Source organism: Rhinatrema bivittatum, chromosome 6 (assembly GCF_901001135.1).
Source record: "Rhinatrema bivittatum chromosome 6, aRhiBiv1.1, whole genome shotgun sequence".
Classification (NCBI taxonomy): domain Eukaryota; kingdom Metazoa; phylum Chordata; class Amphibia; order Gymnophiona; family Rhinatrematidae; genus Rhinatrema; species Rhinatrema bivittatum.
In genome coordinates, this window is record NC_042620.1 from 243,656,852 (window position 1) to 243,676,695 (window position 19,844).

At 44.5% G+C, this 19,844-nt stretch overlaps 1 protein-coding gene across 5 annotated transcripts in view; it reads left to right on the forward strand.

Moving 5' to 3' along the window:
- Positions 1-19,844, forward strand: part of KLHL13 (kelch like family member 13) — a 266,417-nt gene that overhangs the window by 144,172 nt on the left and 102,401 nt on the right. For all 5 annotated transcript variants that reach the window (XM_029606698.1, XM_029606699.1, XM_029606700.1 and 2 more), the window contains one exon: positions 14,479-14,620. In XM_029606698.1, the coding sequence (XP_029462558.1) occupies positions 14,479-14,620 (142 nt within the window). The remainder of the gene's footprint in view (positions 1-14,478; positions 14,621-19,844) is intronic.

Consider the following 19,844-nt stretch of genomic DNA (forward strand, 5'->3'; position numbering starts at 1 on the left):
CTGGACTGCAAGCGTGCTTTTGCCTTTTATCATGAGCACATGACAGCCCACAGGCAGTCCACGTAACTCTGTCTCCTTTGATAAAAACAGACTTGGCGTTGCGGTGGGCAAACAGACCCTGTCCAACTGGCTGGCGGACTGTATATCCTTCTGCTACGAGCAGGCGGGCCTTCAGCTTGGAGGCCGCGTCAAAGCACACTCAGAGCCATGGCAGCGTCGGTGGCGCACTTTCATGTGGTCCCTATCGTTGAGATGTTCATGTCTGTGATGTGGAGTTCCCTGCATATGTTCGCCATCCACTACTGTTTGGACAAGGATGGTCGACAAGACAATACCTTTGGTCAGTCTGTCTTTTCTAATCTGTTCCAAGCATAAGAACCCAACTCTTCCTACCTAGGGCCTAGTGTTTGGTTTGTGCTGCCTCCTGTTGTCTCCCATAGCACTTCCGTTGTGCCTATTGGCACATAGTTAAGTGCTGTTGGTCCTGCATTTCTGGGGGCAGTCTGTAGCTTCGTATTCACCCATCTGTGAAGACTACCATCTTGCTTGTCCTAGGAGAAAGCAGAGTTGCTTACTTGTAACAAGTGTTCTCCTAGGACAGCAGGATGTTAGTCCCGCCACCCCGCAGAGTTGGGTTCTCTGTAGGTTTGCTATTTTATTTTTCACTTGTCTTTTTTCGCTAAGATACGAGACTGAAGAGGCTCCCCGTGTCCGTGCCGGACTCCATCTAATGAGGTCACCCATCTGTGAGGACTAACATCCTGCAGTCCTAGGAGAACACCTTTTCCTTTTCTTGTTGATTATCCTATTCATGGAGAACACCCATTACAGGTAAGCAACTTGGTTTTCAGAAAGGTGGTGGATGCATGCAAAAGTGTGACAGTATTAATGATGAAATTCAAGAAAACATGGGATAAACACCCATTGGAACAAAGGCTGTACTTTTTGCTGCCCATTAAGGAATTTTATTGATATTTTCCATGTCATGCAGACTAGTGTTAGGGATGTAAGTAGAAGGGGGATTTTCTTTTATTTTGATAATTCCCTTCCTATTCCCACTCTCTATGCAGCCCAGCATTCTTCTGGCTTTAGCTATTGCCTTGTCACATTGCTTCGCCATCTTCAGATCTCCAGACTCTATCCCACAAGATCCTTCTCTTGGTCTGTGCACATCTGTCTTTCACCCTTATCACATACAGCTCTTAAGGATTACAGCATCCCAGATGCATGACTCTGCACTTCTTGGCAGGACCTTTGTCTCTTCCATGTGAAAACTCATGCCCTAAACTGTGCAAGTTGGAGCCATGAATTAACTCAGGGATACTGGTATTGCATTTTGAAAAAAAGCAAAATTTGACAAGTGCTGTCCAGGCATTTTAGCCTTCTTGTTTTGCTAAGCAGAGAACTCAGCACTAAAATATAAATTAGTGAGCAGCATCCACAGCTTGAAGCAAACTGTAGAATGGCATTAGAAAGTGCTTATGATTATTGAGGTTTCTCCCATTCTCACAGGACAAGCAGGATGGTAGTCCTCACATATGGATGACATCATCAGGATGGAGCCCAATCACGGAAAACTTCTGTCAAAGTTTCCAGAACTTTGACTGGCTCCTACTGGGCATGCCCAGCATGGCACCAACCCTGCAGCCAGCAGGGGTCCCCCTTCAGTCTTCTTTTTTCCACGCAGCAGTAGCCTCGCGGTTTCGGAGTTCTGAACTGATTTCTGACAGGAATTTTTCCTAACGGAATTAATTTAAAATACTTCGCCCCACAGGGGTCCCCCCTCTAACTTTCCTCGACTGCGCTACTCCGGTAAGTTTTTTTTCACCGTTTTTCGTCTATTACAGTCTAGTTTGGCCCTACTGGCCGTCGACCGTACCGCGGCTCGAATTTTTCCATGGCCATGGCGTCGGGGTTTCGTCTGTGAACGGACTGTACTCGCACCATGTCTATCACAGACCCTCATGGAGTCTGTGTTTTGTGTTTAGGCTGTGAGCATGATGTCCTAACTTCCACAAAGTGTGCCCTCATGACACCTAAGGGTCGCAAAGCCAGAATGGAGAAGATGGGACTCCCCTTCCGTGCTCACACCCCGATGCCGTCCATCACATCGACGTCCTTGGAACCGGCACCATCGAAGTCGCACCATCGACAACCGTCCGGTGACTGCCCTCCATCGACTTCTTCACGGCCATCGACTCCCATATCTCCCCCTCAAGATCGAGGAGATCGAAGGGAGAGGCATCGCCATCGGCATCATAAGTCTCGGACCGTCGAGGGAGCGAAATCATCGACCTCGCCACCGTCCGAGCCACCGTTGAAGAAGCCCCGTCCAGGAGCGGCACCGACCACTCCTGTGACCGGGACATCGAGGCCACCCTCACCCGATCGGGGTTTGGGATCGCGATTCCGCCTGTAAAGGTGGTCCCTCCGACTGTGCCTCAGCCTCCCTCTTCCGTCACGGAGCCGGAGCTAATTGCCCCAGGTCTCTGGGAAGAACTGGACCGGCTGGTCCAGGAGGCCATCGACAAAGCGATGCAACGACTCCAGGTCCCTCCGACACTGGCACCGAGAGTGGAACCAGTCACCGACCCGATTCCAGAAGCGCTGGCACCGCTGCTATCCCGGATGGAGGCGCTCATGACTACCCTTTCACCGGTGATTCCTGGGTCTCCGGCTCCGGTGCGCTCCCCGATGGCTGCTTCATCAGGAGGAGATACACTGTTCCGCATTCCTCCTTCGGGGGTAGTGCCTCAGCCATTGATGCCATGTCGTCCCTCGCCACCGATTCACTCATCGGGGGCGATACGCACATCGGCGCCTTCAATGCCGGCACCGATGCCCCCCAAGGTGTCCGCGGTGCCCTCGGCGATTCCTTCGATTTTCTCGGAGCCTCAGCCGGGTCCTTCGGGTATCCAACCACCCTCTCATCCTACAGGTCAGCCTTCTGATCCTTATGACACTTGGGGTGATGATACCTCCACAGACACCGATGATTTACCTTCACCTCCTTCTCCTGCTTAAAGTAGAAAGCGTTCTCCTCCAGAGGACCTCTCTTTCATTAATTTTGTGAAGGAAATGTCTGAGATGGTCCCTTTTCAACTTCAGACGGAGCAAGATGATAGGCACCAGATGATGGAGCTTCTCCAATTCCTGGATGCCTCCAAAGTGATCACCTCTATTCCCATTCATCAAGTTCTTCTTGACCTCCTCAAAAAGAACTGAGAAAATCCTGGATCTATAGCCCCAGTACACAGGAAAGCTGACACTACTTATCTAGTACAGTCAGCCCCGGGCTTTCAAAGGTCTCAGCTTGACCACCACTCAGTTGTGGTAGAAGTCAGCTCAGAAGAAAGCGAAAAGAACGAAGCCACACTCCTCTACCCCTCCTGTCAAGGAACACAAGTTCCTAGACAATATTGGTCGACGAGTGTTCCAAGGGGCCATGCTCATCTCTAGAATTGCTTCTTACCAGCTGTACATGACCCAATACAATAGGGTCATCTTTAAGCAAATACAGGACTTCTCTGAAACCCTGCCTGACCAATTCCAAGAACATCTTCAAACCCTTGTCAATAAGGGCTTTGAAGCAGGAAAGCATGAAATAAGAACAGCTTACGATATCTTCGACACCTCCTCTAGAGTGTCTGCAATTGCCATTTCAGCACGGCGTTGGGCCTGGCTCAAGTCCTCGGACCTTCGCCCAGAAGTACAAGACAGGCTCTCCGACCTGCCCTGTATTGGTGACAATCTATTCGGTGAACAGATTCAGCAAATAGTGGCTGAGTTGAAGGATCACCATGAGACCCTCAAACAGCTCTCATCGATTTCTTCTGACTTCCTGTCTAGACCGCCCTCCAAGAAGGACCCTAAGAAGTCATTCTTCCGGCCAAGGAAGTACTATCCTCCACCGACAAGGACCCGAGTGACGAGGACTTATCATAAATCCCAGCCTCGCTAGCAAAAGTCACAAGCAACTCCCCAGCCGGGGCCTGCTTCAGGCTTTTGACTTTCACTTGGAGAGCAGCAGCCTAATTCCTTTGCCAAGCATACCGGTGGGAGGTCGACTATGCCACTTTCATAGAATGTGGCAAGAATCACAACCGACCAATGGGTGCTGGCAATCATTGCTCAGGGTTACCATCTGAATTTTCTTGCTGTCCCACACGACTCCCCACCGCTACAAGCGTGGAGACTAGCCGACCACTCTGTCCTTCTGGAGCAGGAGGTTTCCCTTCTTCTCCAGTTAAGAGCAATAGAACCCGTTCCTCTTTTGCAACAAGGCCTAGGGTTCTATTCACAGTACTTTTTGATTCCCAAAAAATCTGGGGGCCTTCGTTCAATTCTGGACCTACGTGCCCTCAACAAGTACCTCCAGCGGGAAAAGTTCAAAATGGTAACCTTGGGCTCCTTTCTACCTCTTCTACAAAGAGGAGACTGGCTCTGCTCTCTAGACCTCCAGGACGCATACACCCACATTGCGATAGCTCCAGCTCATAACAAGTACCTCTGGTTCTTAGTAGGTCCAAAGCACTATCAATACCGGGTGCTTCCATTCGGCCTAGCATCGGCACCACGAGTCTTTACCAAATGTCTCGTAGTTGTCACAGCCTTCCTCAGGAAAGAAGGTGTTCACGTCTACCCCTATCTAGACGACTGGTTAATCAGGGCCCCAACCCAGCAAGCAGCTCGATCGTCCCTGGATTTGACCCTACACACTCTAATCTCTCTAGGATTTCTCGTCAATTATGAGAAATCCTATTTAGACCCATCTCAAACTTTGTCTTTCATTGGGGCAGACTTGGACACTTTACAGGCAAAAGCCTTCCTACCTCAACGAGTACAAACCCTCGTGTCTCTCACTCACCAGTTGCAGTCTCAATACACAGCAACTGCTCGGCAATTCCTTGTCCTTCTCGGACACATGGTGTCCTCAGTCCATCTCACTCCAATGGCCCGCCTGGCCATGAGAGTCATGCATTGGACTCTATGGTCACAATGGACTCAAGCGACTCGGCCTCTCTCAACCATTGTCCACATCACCGACGCACTCCATTTGTCTCTCGCCTGGTGGAAAGATCACAACAATCTCCTCCAGGGACTGCCTTTTCATCTACCAGATCTTCAACTCATTCTCACCACTGATGCTTCCAACCTCAGCTGGGGAGCTCATGTAAACAATCTACAGACACAAGGATCTTGGTCTCAAGAGGAATCCAAACACCAGATAAATTTCCTGGAGCTTCGAGCAATGCGATATGTTCTCAGAGCTTTTCAGGATTACCTATCAAACCACGTCATCCTGATTCAGACGGACAACCAGGTGGCCATGTGGTACATAAACAAGCAGGGAGGCACAGGCTTCTTCCTTCTCTGTCAGGAGGCTGCTCAGATTTGGGCGGAAGCGCTCTCCCACTCGATATACCTCAGGGCCACCTACTTGCCGGGAGTGGACAATCTCTTGGCGGACAAACTGAGTCGTGTCTTCCAACCACACGAGTGGTCACTCAATCCCTCGGTAGCGACCTCTCTCTTCCAGCAATGGGGATATCCCCAAATAGACCTCTTTGCGTCCCCTCAGAACCACAAAGTAGACAATTACTGCTCCCTCATTCGGAGCGAGCACTCTCAGCCCAGAGATGAATTCTCCCTCTCGTGGGCAGCCGGGCTGCTTTATGCATTCCCTTCACTACCTCTTCTCTCGAAGACTCTCGTGAAGCTCCGACAGGACAAGGGAACCATGATCCTGATAGCACCTCACTGGCCACGCCAAGTGTGGTTGCCAATACTCCAGGATCTCTCCATCCGCAGGCACATTCCCTTGGGAAAAGACCTGCTCCTGATCACTCAGAACGACGGATGTCTACGCCATCCCAATCTTCAGGCCTTGTCCCTGACAGCATGGATGTTGAAAGGTTAATTCTTCAGCCGCTTAACCTTTCAGATTCAGTTTCTCGTGTCCTCATTGCTTCACGGAAGCCTTCCACAAGAAAGTCTTATTCCTATAAATGGAAAAGGTATACATCATGGTGTTCTTCACAGTCCCTTGATCCCTTTTCCTGTCCAATCCCGAGATTTTTGGACTATCTCTGGCATTTATCGGAATCCGGTCTAAAGACTTCCTCAATCAGAATGCATGTCAGTGCAGTAGCCGCCTTCCATAAAGGTGTCGGGGATGTCCCTATATCGGTACAACCCCTCGTAACACGTTTTCTTAAAGGCTTGCTTCATATCAAGCCACCCTTGTGGCCTCCAGCCCCTTCTTGGGACCTTAATCTGGTTCTTGGTCGGCTCATGAAACCTCCATTTGAGCCTCTTCACTCCTGTGACCTAAAATATCTCACATGGAAGGTGATTTTCCTTCTAGCTATCACTTCAGCTCGCTGGTTAGTGAATTACAGGCCCTAGTTACCTATCCGCCTTACACTAAACTCCTGCAGGACCGGGCGGTACTCCACACTCACCCTAAATTCTTACCTAAGGTAGTTTCGGAGTTTCACATTAATCAATCCATCATACTACCTACCTTCTTTCCCAGGCCCCATTCCAATCCAGGAGAACAGGCTCTGCATACCCTCGACTGTAAACGGGCTCTAGCGTTCTACCTAGACCGTACAGTTGCCCACAGGAAGAGCACTCAGCTATTCGTCTCCTTCCATCCCAACAAATTAGGGCAGCCTGTGGGTAAGCAGACTCTCTCCTCTTGGTTGGCGGACTGCATATCTTTTTGCTATCAGCAAGCAGGCATTCCTTTTCACGACCGTGTTAAAGCACACTCTGTGAGGGCCAGGCGACTTCAGTAGCACACCTACGATCGGTGCCGCTTCCTGACATTTGCAGGGCTGCCACCTGGAGCTCACTCCACACCTTCGCAGCCCACTATTGCTTGGACAAAGCCGGAAGACAAGATTCCATCTTTGGCCAATCTGTCCCGCGTAACCTGTTTCCAACGTGACGTACCAACACCCTTCCGCCTGCCTGGTGGGGTTCAGGATGCCCTCTACCAAATTCCACCCCAGTTGTTGTGCCTGTTGCACGCCGTTGGGTACATTTGGTGCATGTTAGGACATCCTCAGCTCGGTACTCACCCATATGTGAGGACTACCATCCTGCTTGTCCTGTGAGAAAGCAAATGTTGCTTACCTGTAACAGGTGTTCTCACAGGACAGCAGGATGTTAGTCCTCACGAAACCTGCCCGCCGCCCCACGGTGTTGGGTTCATAACGCTTTGTTGTTTTATTTTTTCGGCACTGCCTGTAGCTATAAAATAAGACTGAAGGGGGACCCCTGCTGGCTGCAGGGTTGGTGCCATGCTGGGCATGCCCAGTAGGGGCCAGTGAAAGTTCTGGAAACTTTGACAGAAGTTTTCCGTGATTGGGCTCCATCCTGATGATGTCACCCATATGTGAGGACTAACATCCTGCTGTCCTGTGAGAATACCTGTTACAGGTAAGCAACATTTGCTTTTTGTGCTTATGGGGAGGGGTGGGATCTGGGGGTTAGGGAGCATGTTTAAAAAAAATAAAAACATAATTATATTTCAACAACATTTTCAATTTATACAAGCACTACTACCTGGCTTCTATATGATTTAAATAGTGCGTGGTAAGTGTGCCATGCTTCTAAAGATTTTAAAGTTGACTAAGACATTTCTGATTACATGCTAAATTTTATGTTTTTGTTATGTAAGTAAAACTAGTTAATACTCAGTTTTGTAGATGAAATTTCAATTGCTGTTCACCCTCAGTTTTTTCAAAATGCATAAGTAGTAATGTTTGGTTCATTGACTAGCCCTGGTTAGCCCTTCAGTGTCTTTCACTAACCAGAGCAAAATTTAAGAGCAGGGGCTTTTATCCCAGCCTAAATTCTCTCTTCTGCTGTTCTTTAAATCTTTCTGTTTTTATGCAGAATATGCGTAAAAACTGCATCTTACATATAATGTGAAGTGAAGGAGTAGCCTAGTGTTTAGCTCAACAGGCTGTGAACCAGGGAAGCCAGGGTTCAAATTCTGCTTGTGACCTTGGGCAAGTCACTCCATTGTTTCAGGTACAAGCTTAAGGCCTCATTTAATTGATTTAATTTAATTTAATTTAATTTAATTGATCAGTAATTCTGTTATTGGAAAGTCGGTATAGAAAAGTTCTAAATAAATAAATAAATAAATTTACTAAATTGTTGTATTTTTCCTGGAGGGGGAAAATACCAGGGGATTTGCTAAGCAATGGAACTTGGCACCTCCACTTTGTAAATCCCCTGGTATTTTCCTAAGTGGTAAAATATTGCCAAGAAAAATAATGCTGTATTACTTGCACCATAAATTCTATGTGATGGCAGCCCCAGGACTGTGGAGTCTCCATGCACCACCAAGTATGTCAAAGTTCTTGCTGGTTTCCATAGACCCCTAGAATATAAGAACATCAGAAATTACCATATTGGGTCAAACCAAGGGTCCATCAAGCCCAGTATCCTGTTTCCAACAGTGTCCAATCCAGGCTACAAGTACCTGGCAAGTACCCAAAAACCTATACTACTGATGCTAGTAATAGCAGTAGTTATTTTCTAAGTCAACTTGATTAATAGCAGATAATGGAATTCTCCAAGAACGTATCCAAACCTTTTTTAAAACCAGCTACACTAACTGCACTAACCATATTCCCTGGCAACAATTTCCAGAGTTTAATTGTACATTGAGTGAAAAAGAATTTTCTGTGATTAGTTTTAAATGTGCTACATGCTAACTTCATGGAGTGCCCACTCCTCCTCCTATTATCCGAAATAGTAAATAACCGATTCACATTTACCCATTTAGACCTCTCATGATTTTAAAGACCTCTATCATATCCCCCTTCAGCCGTTTCCTCTCCAAGCTGAACAGCCCTAACCTCTTTGTCTTTCCTCATAGAGGTGCAGTTCCATTCCCTTTATCATTTTGGTCCCCTTTCTCTGTACCTTCGCCATCACAACTATATCTTTCTCAAGATACGGCGACCAGAATTGTACACAGCATTCAAGGTGCAGTCTCACCATGGAGCGATACAGGGGCATTATGACATCCTCCGTTTTATTCATCATTCGCTGCCTAATAATTCCTAACATTGTTTGCTTTTTTGATTTCCACAGCACACTGAGCCGACGATTTCAAAGTATTATCCACTATGACGCCTAGATCTCTTTCCTGGGCTCCTAATATGGAACCTAACATCGTGTAACTACAGCATTTATTTTTCCCTATATGCATCACCTTGTACTTATCCACATTAAATGTAATCTGCTGTTTGGATGCCCAATTTTCCAGTCTCTCAAGGGCCTCCTGCAATTTATCACAATCCGCTTGTGATTTAACCACGCTGAATAATTTTGTATTATCTGTAAATTTGATTACCTCACTCATCGTATTCCTTTGCAGATCATTTATAAATATATTGAAAAGCACGGGTCCTAGTACAGATCCTTGAGGCACTCCACTGTATACTCTTTTCCACTGAGAAAATTATCCATTTAATCCTACTCTCTGTTTCCTGTCTTTTAACCAGTTTGTTATCCACGAAAGGACATAGCCACCTATCCCATGACTTTTTACTTGTCTTAGAAGCCTCTCATGAGGAGCTTTGTCAAATGCCTTCTGAAAATCCAAATATACTACATCTACTGGTTCACCTATATCTACATGTTTATTAACCCATTCAGAAAAGTGAAGCTGATTTGTGAGGCAAGACTTGCCTTGGGTAAAGCCATGCGGACTTTGTTCCATTAAACCATGTCTTTCTGTATGTTCTGTGATTTTGACCTTTAGAACACTTTCCACTATTTTTCCTGGCACTGAAGTCAGGTTAACTGGTCTGCAGTTTCCCAGATCGCCCCTGGAGCCCTTTTTAAATATTGGAGTTTTCATTAGCCATCCTCCAGTCCTCAGGTACAATGGATTATTTTAATGATAAATTACAAATTTCAACTAATAGATCTGAAATATCATTTTTGAGTTCCTTCAGAAACCAACCGATCCAGGTGACTTATTACTCTTCAGTTTGTCAATCAGGCCTACCACATCTTCTAGGTTCACCGTGATTTGGTTCAGTTCATCTGAATCATTACCCATGAAAACCTTCTCTGGAACGGCTATCTCCCCAATATCCTCTTTAGTAAACACCGAAGAAAAGAAATTGTTTAATCTTTCCGCGATGACCTTATCTTTTCTAAGTGACCCTTTAACCCATCGATCATCTAACTTCCAACTGACTCCCTTGCAGGCTTTCTGCTTTGGATATATTTTAAAAAGTTTTTACTATGAGTTTTTGCCTCTATGGCCAATTTCTTTTTAAATTATCTCTTAGCCTGTCTTGTCAATGTCTTGCATTTAACTTGCCAGCGCTTATGCTTTATCCTATTTTCTTCTTTTGGATCCTTCTTCCAATTTTTGAATGAAGATCTTTTGGCTAAAATAGCCTCTTTCACCTCACTTTTAACCATGACGGTAATTGTTTTGCCTTCCTTCCACCTTTCTTAATGTGTGGAATACATATGGACTGCGCCTCTAAGATTGTATTTTTAAACAATGTCCACGCCTCTTGCACACTTTTTACTTTGTAGCTGCTCCTTTCAGTTTTTTTTTCTAGCTATTTTTATCATTTCTTCAGTTTCCCTTTTGAAAGTTTATCACTAGAGTCGTAGATTTACCTATTGTCTCCCTTCCTGTCATTAATTCAAATTTGATTATATTATGATCACTGTTGCCACGGGCCCCACCACTGTTACCTCTCTCACGAAAACCTGTGCTCCACTAAGAATTAGGTCTAAAATTGCTCTCTCTCTTGTCTGTTCCAGAACCAGTTGCACCATAAAACTGTCATTTATTCCATCCAGCAACTTTATCTCTCTAGTATGTCCTGATGTTACGTTTACCCAGTCAGTATTGGAGTTATTGAAATCTGTAAACAAAAAAAAAGGGGAACTGAACTTTAATTCAAAATATTGCCTATAGTGACGGTGTCAGCAAGCCAGACATTGTGATTCAATCCCGAATCCAACCGGACCTCTAATCATTCACCATCACTTAAAAAACTCTTTAATTATTTTTGTATGAGAATATTTTTTTATGTGTTTTTCTTTTTCTTTAAAAAAATTAGTCAAAAAGACTTATATATTTCACTCCATTAATGACGTAAAGGCAAGAAGTAGCTGGCATTCTCTCAATGTGTTGTATACACATTGAGAGCGTTTTTGTATACAACACATTGAGAGAATGCCAGCTACTTCTTGCCTTTACGTCATTAATGGAGTGAAATATATAAGTCTTTTTGACTAATTTTTTAAAGAAAAAGAAAAACACATAAAAAAATATTCTCATACAAAAATAATTAAAGAGTTTTTTAAGTGATGGTGAATGATTAGAGGTCCGGTTGGATTCGGGATTGAATCACAATGTCTGGCTTGCTGACACCGTCACTATAGGCAATATTTTGAATTAAAGTTTCAGTTCCCCTTTTTTTTGTTTACAGTTTTCCTATTGGGTTACTGTGTTGACTCTCCTTGATATATTTTTATAGTTATTGAAATCTCCCATTATTACTGCACTATCAATTTGGTTAGCTTCTCTAATTTCTCTTAGCATTTCACTGACCGTCTCACCATCTTGGCCAGGTGGACGGTAGTAAACTCTTATCACTATACTTTTCTCCCACACACAAGGGATTTCTACCCATAAAGATTCAATTGTTCATTTAGTCTCATACAGGATCTTTATCCTGTTGGACTCTATGCCATCCCGGACATAAAGCGCCACCCCGCCTCCCAAATGCTCTTCTCTGTCATTGCGATATAATTTGTACCCAGGTATAGCACTTTCCCATTGGTTATCTTCCTTCCACCATGTCTCTGAGATGCCAGTTAAGTCTGTCGTCATTTATTGCTATACATTCTAATTCTCCCATCTTACTTCTTAGACTTCTGGCATTAGCATGCAGACATTTCAAAGTGTGTATTTTGTTTGTATTTTCATTCTGCTTTCTAATTGATAGGAATAAATTGGAATATTTTAGCTCAGGTGAGTTTTTAATTACAGGCACTTAGATTACTTTTCTTGTTAATGGGACCTCACTGTTGGGATGCCCTAATTCTAATGCATCATTAATATCCTTTGAAGATACCTCCCTCTGAACCATGCACTGCTGAGTGACTGTTGGCTTTCCCCTTTATTCTAGTTTAAAAGCTGCTCTATCTCCTTTTTATAGGTTAGCGCTAGCAGCTTGGTTCCACCCTGGTTAAGGTGGAGTCCATCCCTTCAGAAAAGACTGCCCCTTCCCCAAAAGGTTCCCCAGTTCCTTATAAAACTGAATCCCTCTTGCACCATCGTCTCATCCACGCATTGAGATTCCGGAGCTCTGCCTGCCTCTGGGGACCCGCGTGTGAAACAGGGAGCATTTCAGAGAATGCTATCCTGAAGGTTATGGATTTCAGCTTTCTACCTAAGAGCCTAAATTTGGCTTCCAGAACCTCCCTCCCACATTTTTCTGTGTCGTTAGTGCCCACATGTACCACAACAGCTGGCTCCTCCCCAACAATGTCTAAAATCCTATGTAGGTATCGCGTGAGGTCCGCTACCTTCGCACAAGGTAGGCATTTTACCAGGCGATCCTCATGCCCACCAGCCACCCAGCTGTCTACATTCCTAATAATCTAATCACTAACTATGACGGCTGACCTAACCATTCCCTCCAGGGCAGTAGCCCTGACCCATCTCCTACCCGTGCCATGGAGACAGCTGAAGTGAAAAAAAATATTTTCTGTAAAATACTTATGAGGATATGCCATGCCTCAGTCTTGTGAGGATATGCCATGCCTTTTACTAAAAATTGATCCCCTCCATCCCTCCCCTAATTCACTGTGTGGAGCCCTGTGGTCTTACCAAAGTAGCCCTCATAGTCTAGTGGGGGCCCAGAGAATCCCTAGGCTCCAGATCTGGTGGCGCCCCTTATCACATGATGGGGCAAAGGCAAACTAGTGGTTGGCTACCACTATTTTGGAAAATAGCTACTGTTGGGTCCAGAGCATAGGGCTACTTTGGTAAGTCCAGGGGGTGTCCAGAGGCTGGGGTGGGGGTGCCAGCTTCGGAGGAGGGGTGGTTAATTTTTAATTATAGAGGAGGTAAAGGAGGTGCTAGTAAACATTGAATTCAAACAGCCAGTAAGAGAAAAATCTTTAGTCTTTTACTATAAGTCATAATAGGAGCAGTTCAGCTTACCAAATAATGTAGAGAGAACTCCAGCTCAGAGTTCCTGAGAGTTAATCACCTCAACTAAACTTATACCAATAGGTTTATTTGTTTATTTGCATAGCGTTTTCTAACTGGTTAATATTTTAATTTTATCTCCTAAATGTTAAGATTGAATTCTTGTAAGTCATATGATGTCTTGTAAATTGAATCCAGAACACAGAAGCGAAATTCGGTGCTGACCTTTAACATATTTTAGCATTTCAACAGCTTTGACTATTTCTACAAGTCTGTTCAATGCAATCTCATTGTGCTGTGATTATGCTATTATTATCTTTCTATTTCTTTGCCGCCACCAAGCTAATCTGATTTAATAGAAAACCCTCTCAAAGCACCCTTACAGAGGGGTTGCGGCAGGGCCTGTCACTAGAGATATTTTACAAAAAATTTATTTTTGTTTACTTCGGCTACCTCCATGGGTGGCAGGGATGGGAGAGTGGGACAGAGAGTCAACAGAGACCCCCAGGGATTTTGACATACTTGTTGGGGATAGAGGGTGTTAAAGCTAGTAGTCCTCTTTGAAAGCATGTACTTGAGAGCAACACACTTCCTGATGCTTTTGGGAAAAGTTAGCCACAGCTGGTGAGTTGTCGCTCACTTCAGTTCAAATAATGTGGCTTATGATTTTTGAGGCAAGCCATGTTGTTTTATTTTCATGGTTTAGGGTACTAATGAGCTGATTAGCATGCTTATAGATCTGGGGGCAGGATAATGCATGATAATTAAATACTGTGCGTTATCTTTGCGTTAGACCATTTACTGCATGGTAAACAGCCTAATGTGACTTGGTAAATGAGGCCTTAGATTGTAATCCCTCTGTAATACCTGAATGTTATCTGCTTTGAACTGGCTGGCTAAGTCATGATAGAATATAAATCAAAAATGTAAAAATAAATACATCCAAGCTTTTTCTTCTAGTGATCCTCTGTTTCCTTTATTTGTTCCCCTCAATATGGTCTTTAATTATTTCTAATGATTACTTTCTGACTGTGTTCTGTGATCACTCTTCCTGAAATTTTGACCCTTTATATATTTGATGTATAATTTTTCTGTGATAATGACCTATGTTTCTTGTCCACAGGTAATATATGAATTAACTATTAAATGAATGAACTAAAGTTCTTTTATAGATAAACTTGAAATAGGATAAGTTTCCATATAAACATCTATCTGTGAAGAGATTAAATATAGCTTTTAATTAATTTTTTTAGATCTCTCGTGGAAGAGGAAGACCCTCATATGAAAGTATCTCTTGGGAGCAGCGATATGGGTGTGTCAGCCCATCTCCAGTCTTCAAAGACAGGGACCACAAGGTTTTTCACCAGCAATACCCATAGTTCAGTGGTATTACAGGTAATTTTACTCTTCAGTGATATTCAGCCAGTGCATTTACAAGACTTTGCACAGCATATATAATTCTTTTTAATCTAGTAGGAAAAATATAGTTGATTTAGAAAATGTAATTATAAAACAGTGCCATGCAACATAATACATTAAATCAAGCAAGCTGAGGTAATAGGATGCTGGGACAATATGCAATTAGTCAAGGCATCAAAGTTGGCATAGTTTAGACTGCCAATACTAAATTATTTCAGATCAAGCAATATAACTAATTAATCTCTCCCTCCTTTCTAAGCTGATGTGTGAATTCAGACAGTCTAATTACATAGACTTATCATCACTCCTAAATGTTCCAAAAGAGATGTGATCAATGGTAAATCAATGATATTTCTGCAGAGTTCTTCATTGACTCCTCTACTGTCTTCAGTTTCATGCTGACATTTTAATTTTTAGCTCTAACAAAAGCTGCTAGTGGATCAAGATAAAAAGTATTATACAGGTGTTCCCATCCAAATTAATTTTACATTTGCATGGTTACTCTAGATTAGATTTACTATTTATATTTCTGATTGCCTCATATATATAAAAATCTGTTCATTTCTTACACTGCTTTTGATATATTTGGGAGTATATGTACTTTAAGACTGATGAAACTTTTTATTTTGCATAAATTTTATATCTCAAACTGCTGAATAGCAAAGGACGTTCTGAATCCCATCAGTTTAACATTATCGTTAAATTGCACAGTTGCCCATTTGTATCATCAGATAAGGATTAAATTGGTTACAATTGTAGGGATGTGTGGAAATTTAAAGAAACAATTTAGGGATATTAGAATTGCCTTTTTCCCAGGTTCTGTATGAACACCAGGTCCAAAGGACAGTGGGGGTTTCACTGTTGACTTTCCACTGAAGATATATTGGGTTGGCACTGGAATTCTTTTGGCAGCCATCAATATACTATATTTCCTGTTTTACAGAATATTTTCAGAACCACCATCTGCCCTTGATATATGGTATGCTGTCTCACATTAGTGTCAGAACATGTTTGTTTTTCCACATTCAAATTCCCTGGCTTAAGTTCATAACATATTCTTTAGATTACATTTTTGCTGCATGGGAGATGGTCATTCTGTTTAAGATGCCACTTGCTGTATTATGTTATCCCAGGACAAGCAGGATGCTAGTCCTCACATATGGGTGACGTCATTGATGGAACCCTATCACAGAAAACGTTCTGTCAAAGTTTCTAGAAACCTTTGACTGGCATCCTGAGCCCACTGAGCATGCCCAGCATGCCATGATATTCTCAGCCACAGGGGTCTCCCTTCAGTCTTTGTTTTTCCGTGCTGTTTTCAGCATCACGGAGCAGGAGCCCTGTGTGAAATTCTTCACACAATTCTGACAAAAAATCAGATTAAAATTTTATTTTTTCACTCCCACATTGGGGTCTCTCTTTAACCACCGGCCAGTGAGTAGAATATTCCTTCCGACTCTTATCGAGTTTACAAAACTTTTAGTCACACATCCATCGACGGCTGTCATTGTGATCATGGCTTCAGGTTTTAAAAAATGCCCCAAATGTAATCGAACGATGTCTATTACTGATCCACACCTTGAGTGTGTTCTTTGTTTGGGTCAATCCCATGATGTCTCATCATGCCCAAAATGTGCGGAAATGACCGCTAAAGGTCAGAAAGCACGGCAAGAAAAATGGAACATTTGTTCCACATCCAACTGCTACCTTCTACATTGACGTCCACCCAGTCGTCTCTGGCTGGAGTATCGAAAAGGATAATTCTTAAAAAGCATCGTCTGGAGGGTTCGGGGGACCGGTCGTCACCGACCCCATCTGCGGCATCAACAAAATCAACATTGGGCTTTGAAAAAGCCACGGAGCAACGTTCTAAACATCGGCATCGACATTCTTCGATTCCGGAATCCCTACTATCTCCAGAAAAGTTGGCAGCCAAGCGACCTCGACTTCAAGAGACACCGAGATGTTCTCCACCTCTCGAAGTGCCAGACATCGAGCCTCCACAGGGCCCTGTGGTAGAGCCGATGATGCTCCCACCGCCACCACAAAATGCTGCTCTGCCTGCATCAGCTATTGTGGAGGAACTGAGAGGGTTCATCCGCCAGGTGGTGCTAGAAGTGCTCCAGGAACATCGACCATCGACACTGATGCCGATATCCGAAGCCGACACCATTGTCGATGCCGGGGCCATCCCCGAGGACAAGACAAGCACAGATGCCTGGACCAGCACCGATGCCAATCCCGATGACATTCCCAATGCTAATACCCATGCCTGGGGCTCCAGGGCAACCGGACATCTCAATTTTTCAAATGCTAATGGATAGACTCGGTGCCCTCGTCGGTGCCATCCCACCACAACCTCTCCCTACTAAGCCTGCAGGACTATGGCACGTTCCTGGACAAGGCCCACTTGATGAACCTCAACCAGGACCTTCAGGACTCTTCAGACCAGTGGTTCCATCACTTCCACAGAGGTCTTCTCCTACCTCTCCTTCCAAACAGGTACCATACAACTCATGGGAGGAGAAAAATACAGATTCTTCATCTGAAAGCTTCATGTCTGAGCCATCTCCTCCTGAAGGAAGGAAAAAGTCTCCACCAGAAGACTTGTCCTTCACTACCTTCATCAAAGATATGGCAGACATAATTCCTTTTAATTTAGTGTCTGAGGAAGATACAAGGCAGCAGACATTAGATGTCCTACAATTCGTGGATCCACCCAAGGAAGTCCTGACCATTCCTATCCACGAAGTCCTCCTGGAATTACAACATAGGCTTTGGGAACATCCATGTTCTGTTCTGCCAATCAATAAGAGAGTGGACACTACATATCTTGTACAACATGTCTCTGGTTACCAAAAGTCACAACTACCACACCAATCCGTAGTAGTTGAGTCGGCTCAGAAAAAATCTAAGAGTACGACCTCATTCCTCTGCCCCACCAGGGAAGGATCATTGATTCCTGGATTCTTTAGGGAGAAAAGTTTTCCAAGGAGCTATGCTTAACTCCAGGATAGTGTCTTACCAGCTCTATATGACGCAATACCAGAGGAATCTATGGAAGCAAATATAGGAGCTCACTGATTCCCTACCTCAGCAATACCAAGATGCAGCTCAAACAATAATCCATAAGGGACTAGAAGCTGGAAAGCATGAAGTCCGTGCGGCTTACAACAGCTTCGAAACCTCTTCAAGGGTTGCAGCTTCAGGGATCAGTACGCGCCGCTGGGCCTGGCTAAAAGCCTCTGACCTCAGGCCTGAGGTACAGGATAAGTTGGTGGACTTACCCTGCGTGGGCGACAACCTGTTTGGGTCAAAGGTACAGGATGCAGTGGCCCAACTTAAAGAACACACAGAGACACTGCGTCAATTATTGGCGGTCCCGCAAGACTCTTCCTCTTCAGCGTCCCGCCGTCCACCGAGAAAGGACACCAGAAAACCATACTACAGGCCGAGAAGGTATTATCCACCGGCATCTAGGGTTAGATCTTCTCGTCCACGGCAAAGATCTCAGCCCAGACACCCTAGAACCGCTAGGCCTCAACCTCCAGTGCAGACAGAACCAGCTGTAGGTTTTTGAGGCAGGTGCCAGAGAACAAAAGCCATCTCCACAATCCCAGCCCAAACGTACCAGTAGGAGGTCGAGTCTCCTTCTACAGTCATTGGTTCCAGTTGACAGCAGACCAATGGGTACTCTCGATAATATCACGAGGTTACCAATTCAATTTCCTATAGATTCCAAGAGACTCTCCTCCAAGGCTCTTTTCGCTAAATGAAAATCACATTATTCATCTGCAAGCAGAATTATCCACCCTTCTGAGAACCAGAGCCGTAGAACTGGTACCCTAGACTCAGCAGGGCAGAGGATTCTACTTCCATTATTTCCTCATTCCAAAGAAAACAGGAGGCCTACATCCCATCCTAGACCTCAGAAATCTCAACAGATTTCTATGGAAAGAAAAGTTCAGGATGGTTTCTCTAGGCACCATGCTTCCCCTTCTTCAGACAGGAGATTGGCTTTGTTCTCTGGATCTACAAGACGCTTATGCTCACATTCCAATATTCCCTCCTCATCGCAAATATCTGCGTTTCCTGGTGGGTCAGCAGCATTTCCAATACAGGGTACTACCATTCAGACTTGCCTCATCACCCAGAGTATTTACGAAATGCCTGGCAGTAGTAGCAGCTCAATTACACAAAAAGTGTACACGTTTTCCCATACCTGGATGACTGGCTCAACAGAAGTCAATCTCAACAAGGAGCTCTTGTTTCTCTCAGACAAACAATCACTCTGCTGCACTCGATGGGGTTTCTCATCAATTACCAAAAATCCCATCTCATCCCATCTCACCTGCTTCAATTCATTGGAGCAGAATTGAACACCATCCTTTCAAGAGCTTTCCTACCTGAGGATCGGGCAGAAACACTCTCCTTATTAGCAAACTCGCTAAACTCGCAGAAACAAGTGACAGCTCATCAGTTTCTCACTTTACTAGGTCACATGACCTCCACAGTTCATGTCGCTCCTGTGGCCAGATTAGCCATGAGAATAACCCAATGGACATTAAGGTCACAATGGATACAAGCCATTCAACCACTGTTTTCTCCAATTCAGGTTCCCACCAGCTACGTTCATCTCTCCTTTGGTGGGCAAACAGAGACAGCTTGCGCAAGGGCCTACCCTTCCAACAACCAGTCCCACAGATAGGACAAAACTCGAAGCAACATTTCAAATAAATTTCCTGGAACTTCGAGCTATACGTTAAGCTCTGCATGTGTTCAAGGACTGCCTTTCACACAAGACTGTTCTAATTCAATTGGACAATACAGTAGCCATGTGATACCTGAACAAACAGGGAGATACGGGCTCATATCTCCTTTGTCAAGAAGCAGCACAGATTTGGGACTGGGCCCTGACGCATTCCATGTTTCTCCGGGCCACTTATCTAGCGGGCATCCACAACGTAGTTGTAGATCGCCTCAGTCGTCAATTCCAACCTCACGAATGGTCCCTGGATCCCCTAATAGCGACCAGGATATTTCAATGTTGGGGACAACCAACAATAGACCTCTTTGCATCACACCTAAATCACAAGGTGGACAGGTTTGGCTCTCTGCACAAACAGAAACAGCCAGCCAAGGATGCCTTTGCTCGCCCTTGGAACTCAGGTCTTCTATACGCGTATCCTCCGATACCACT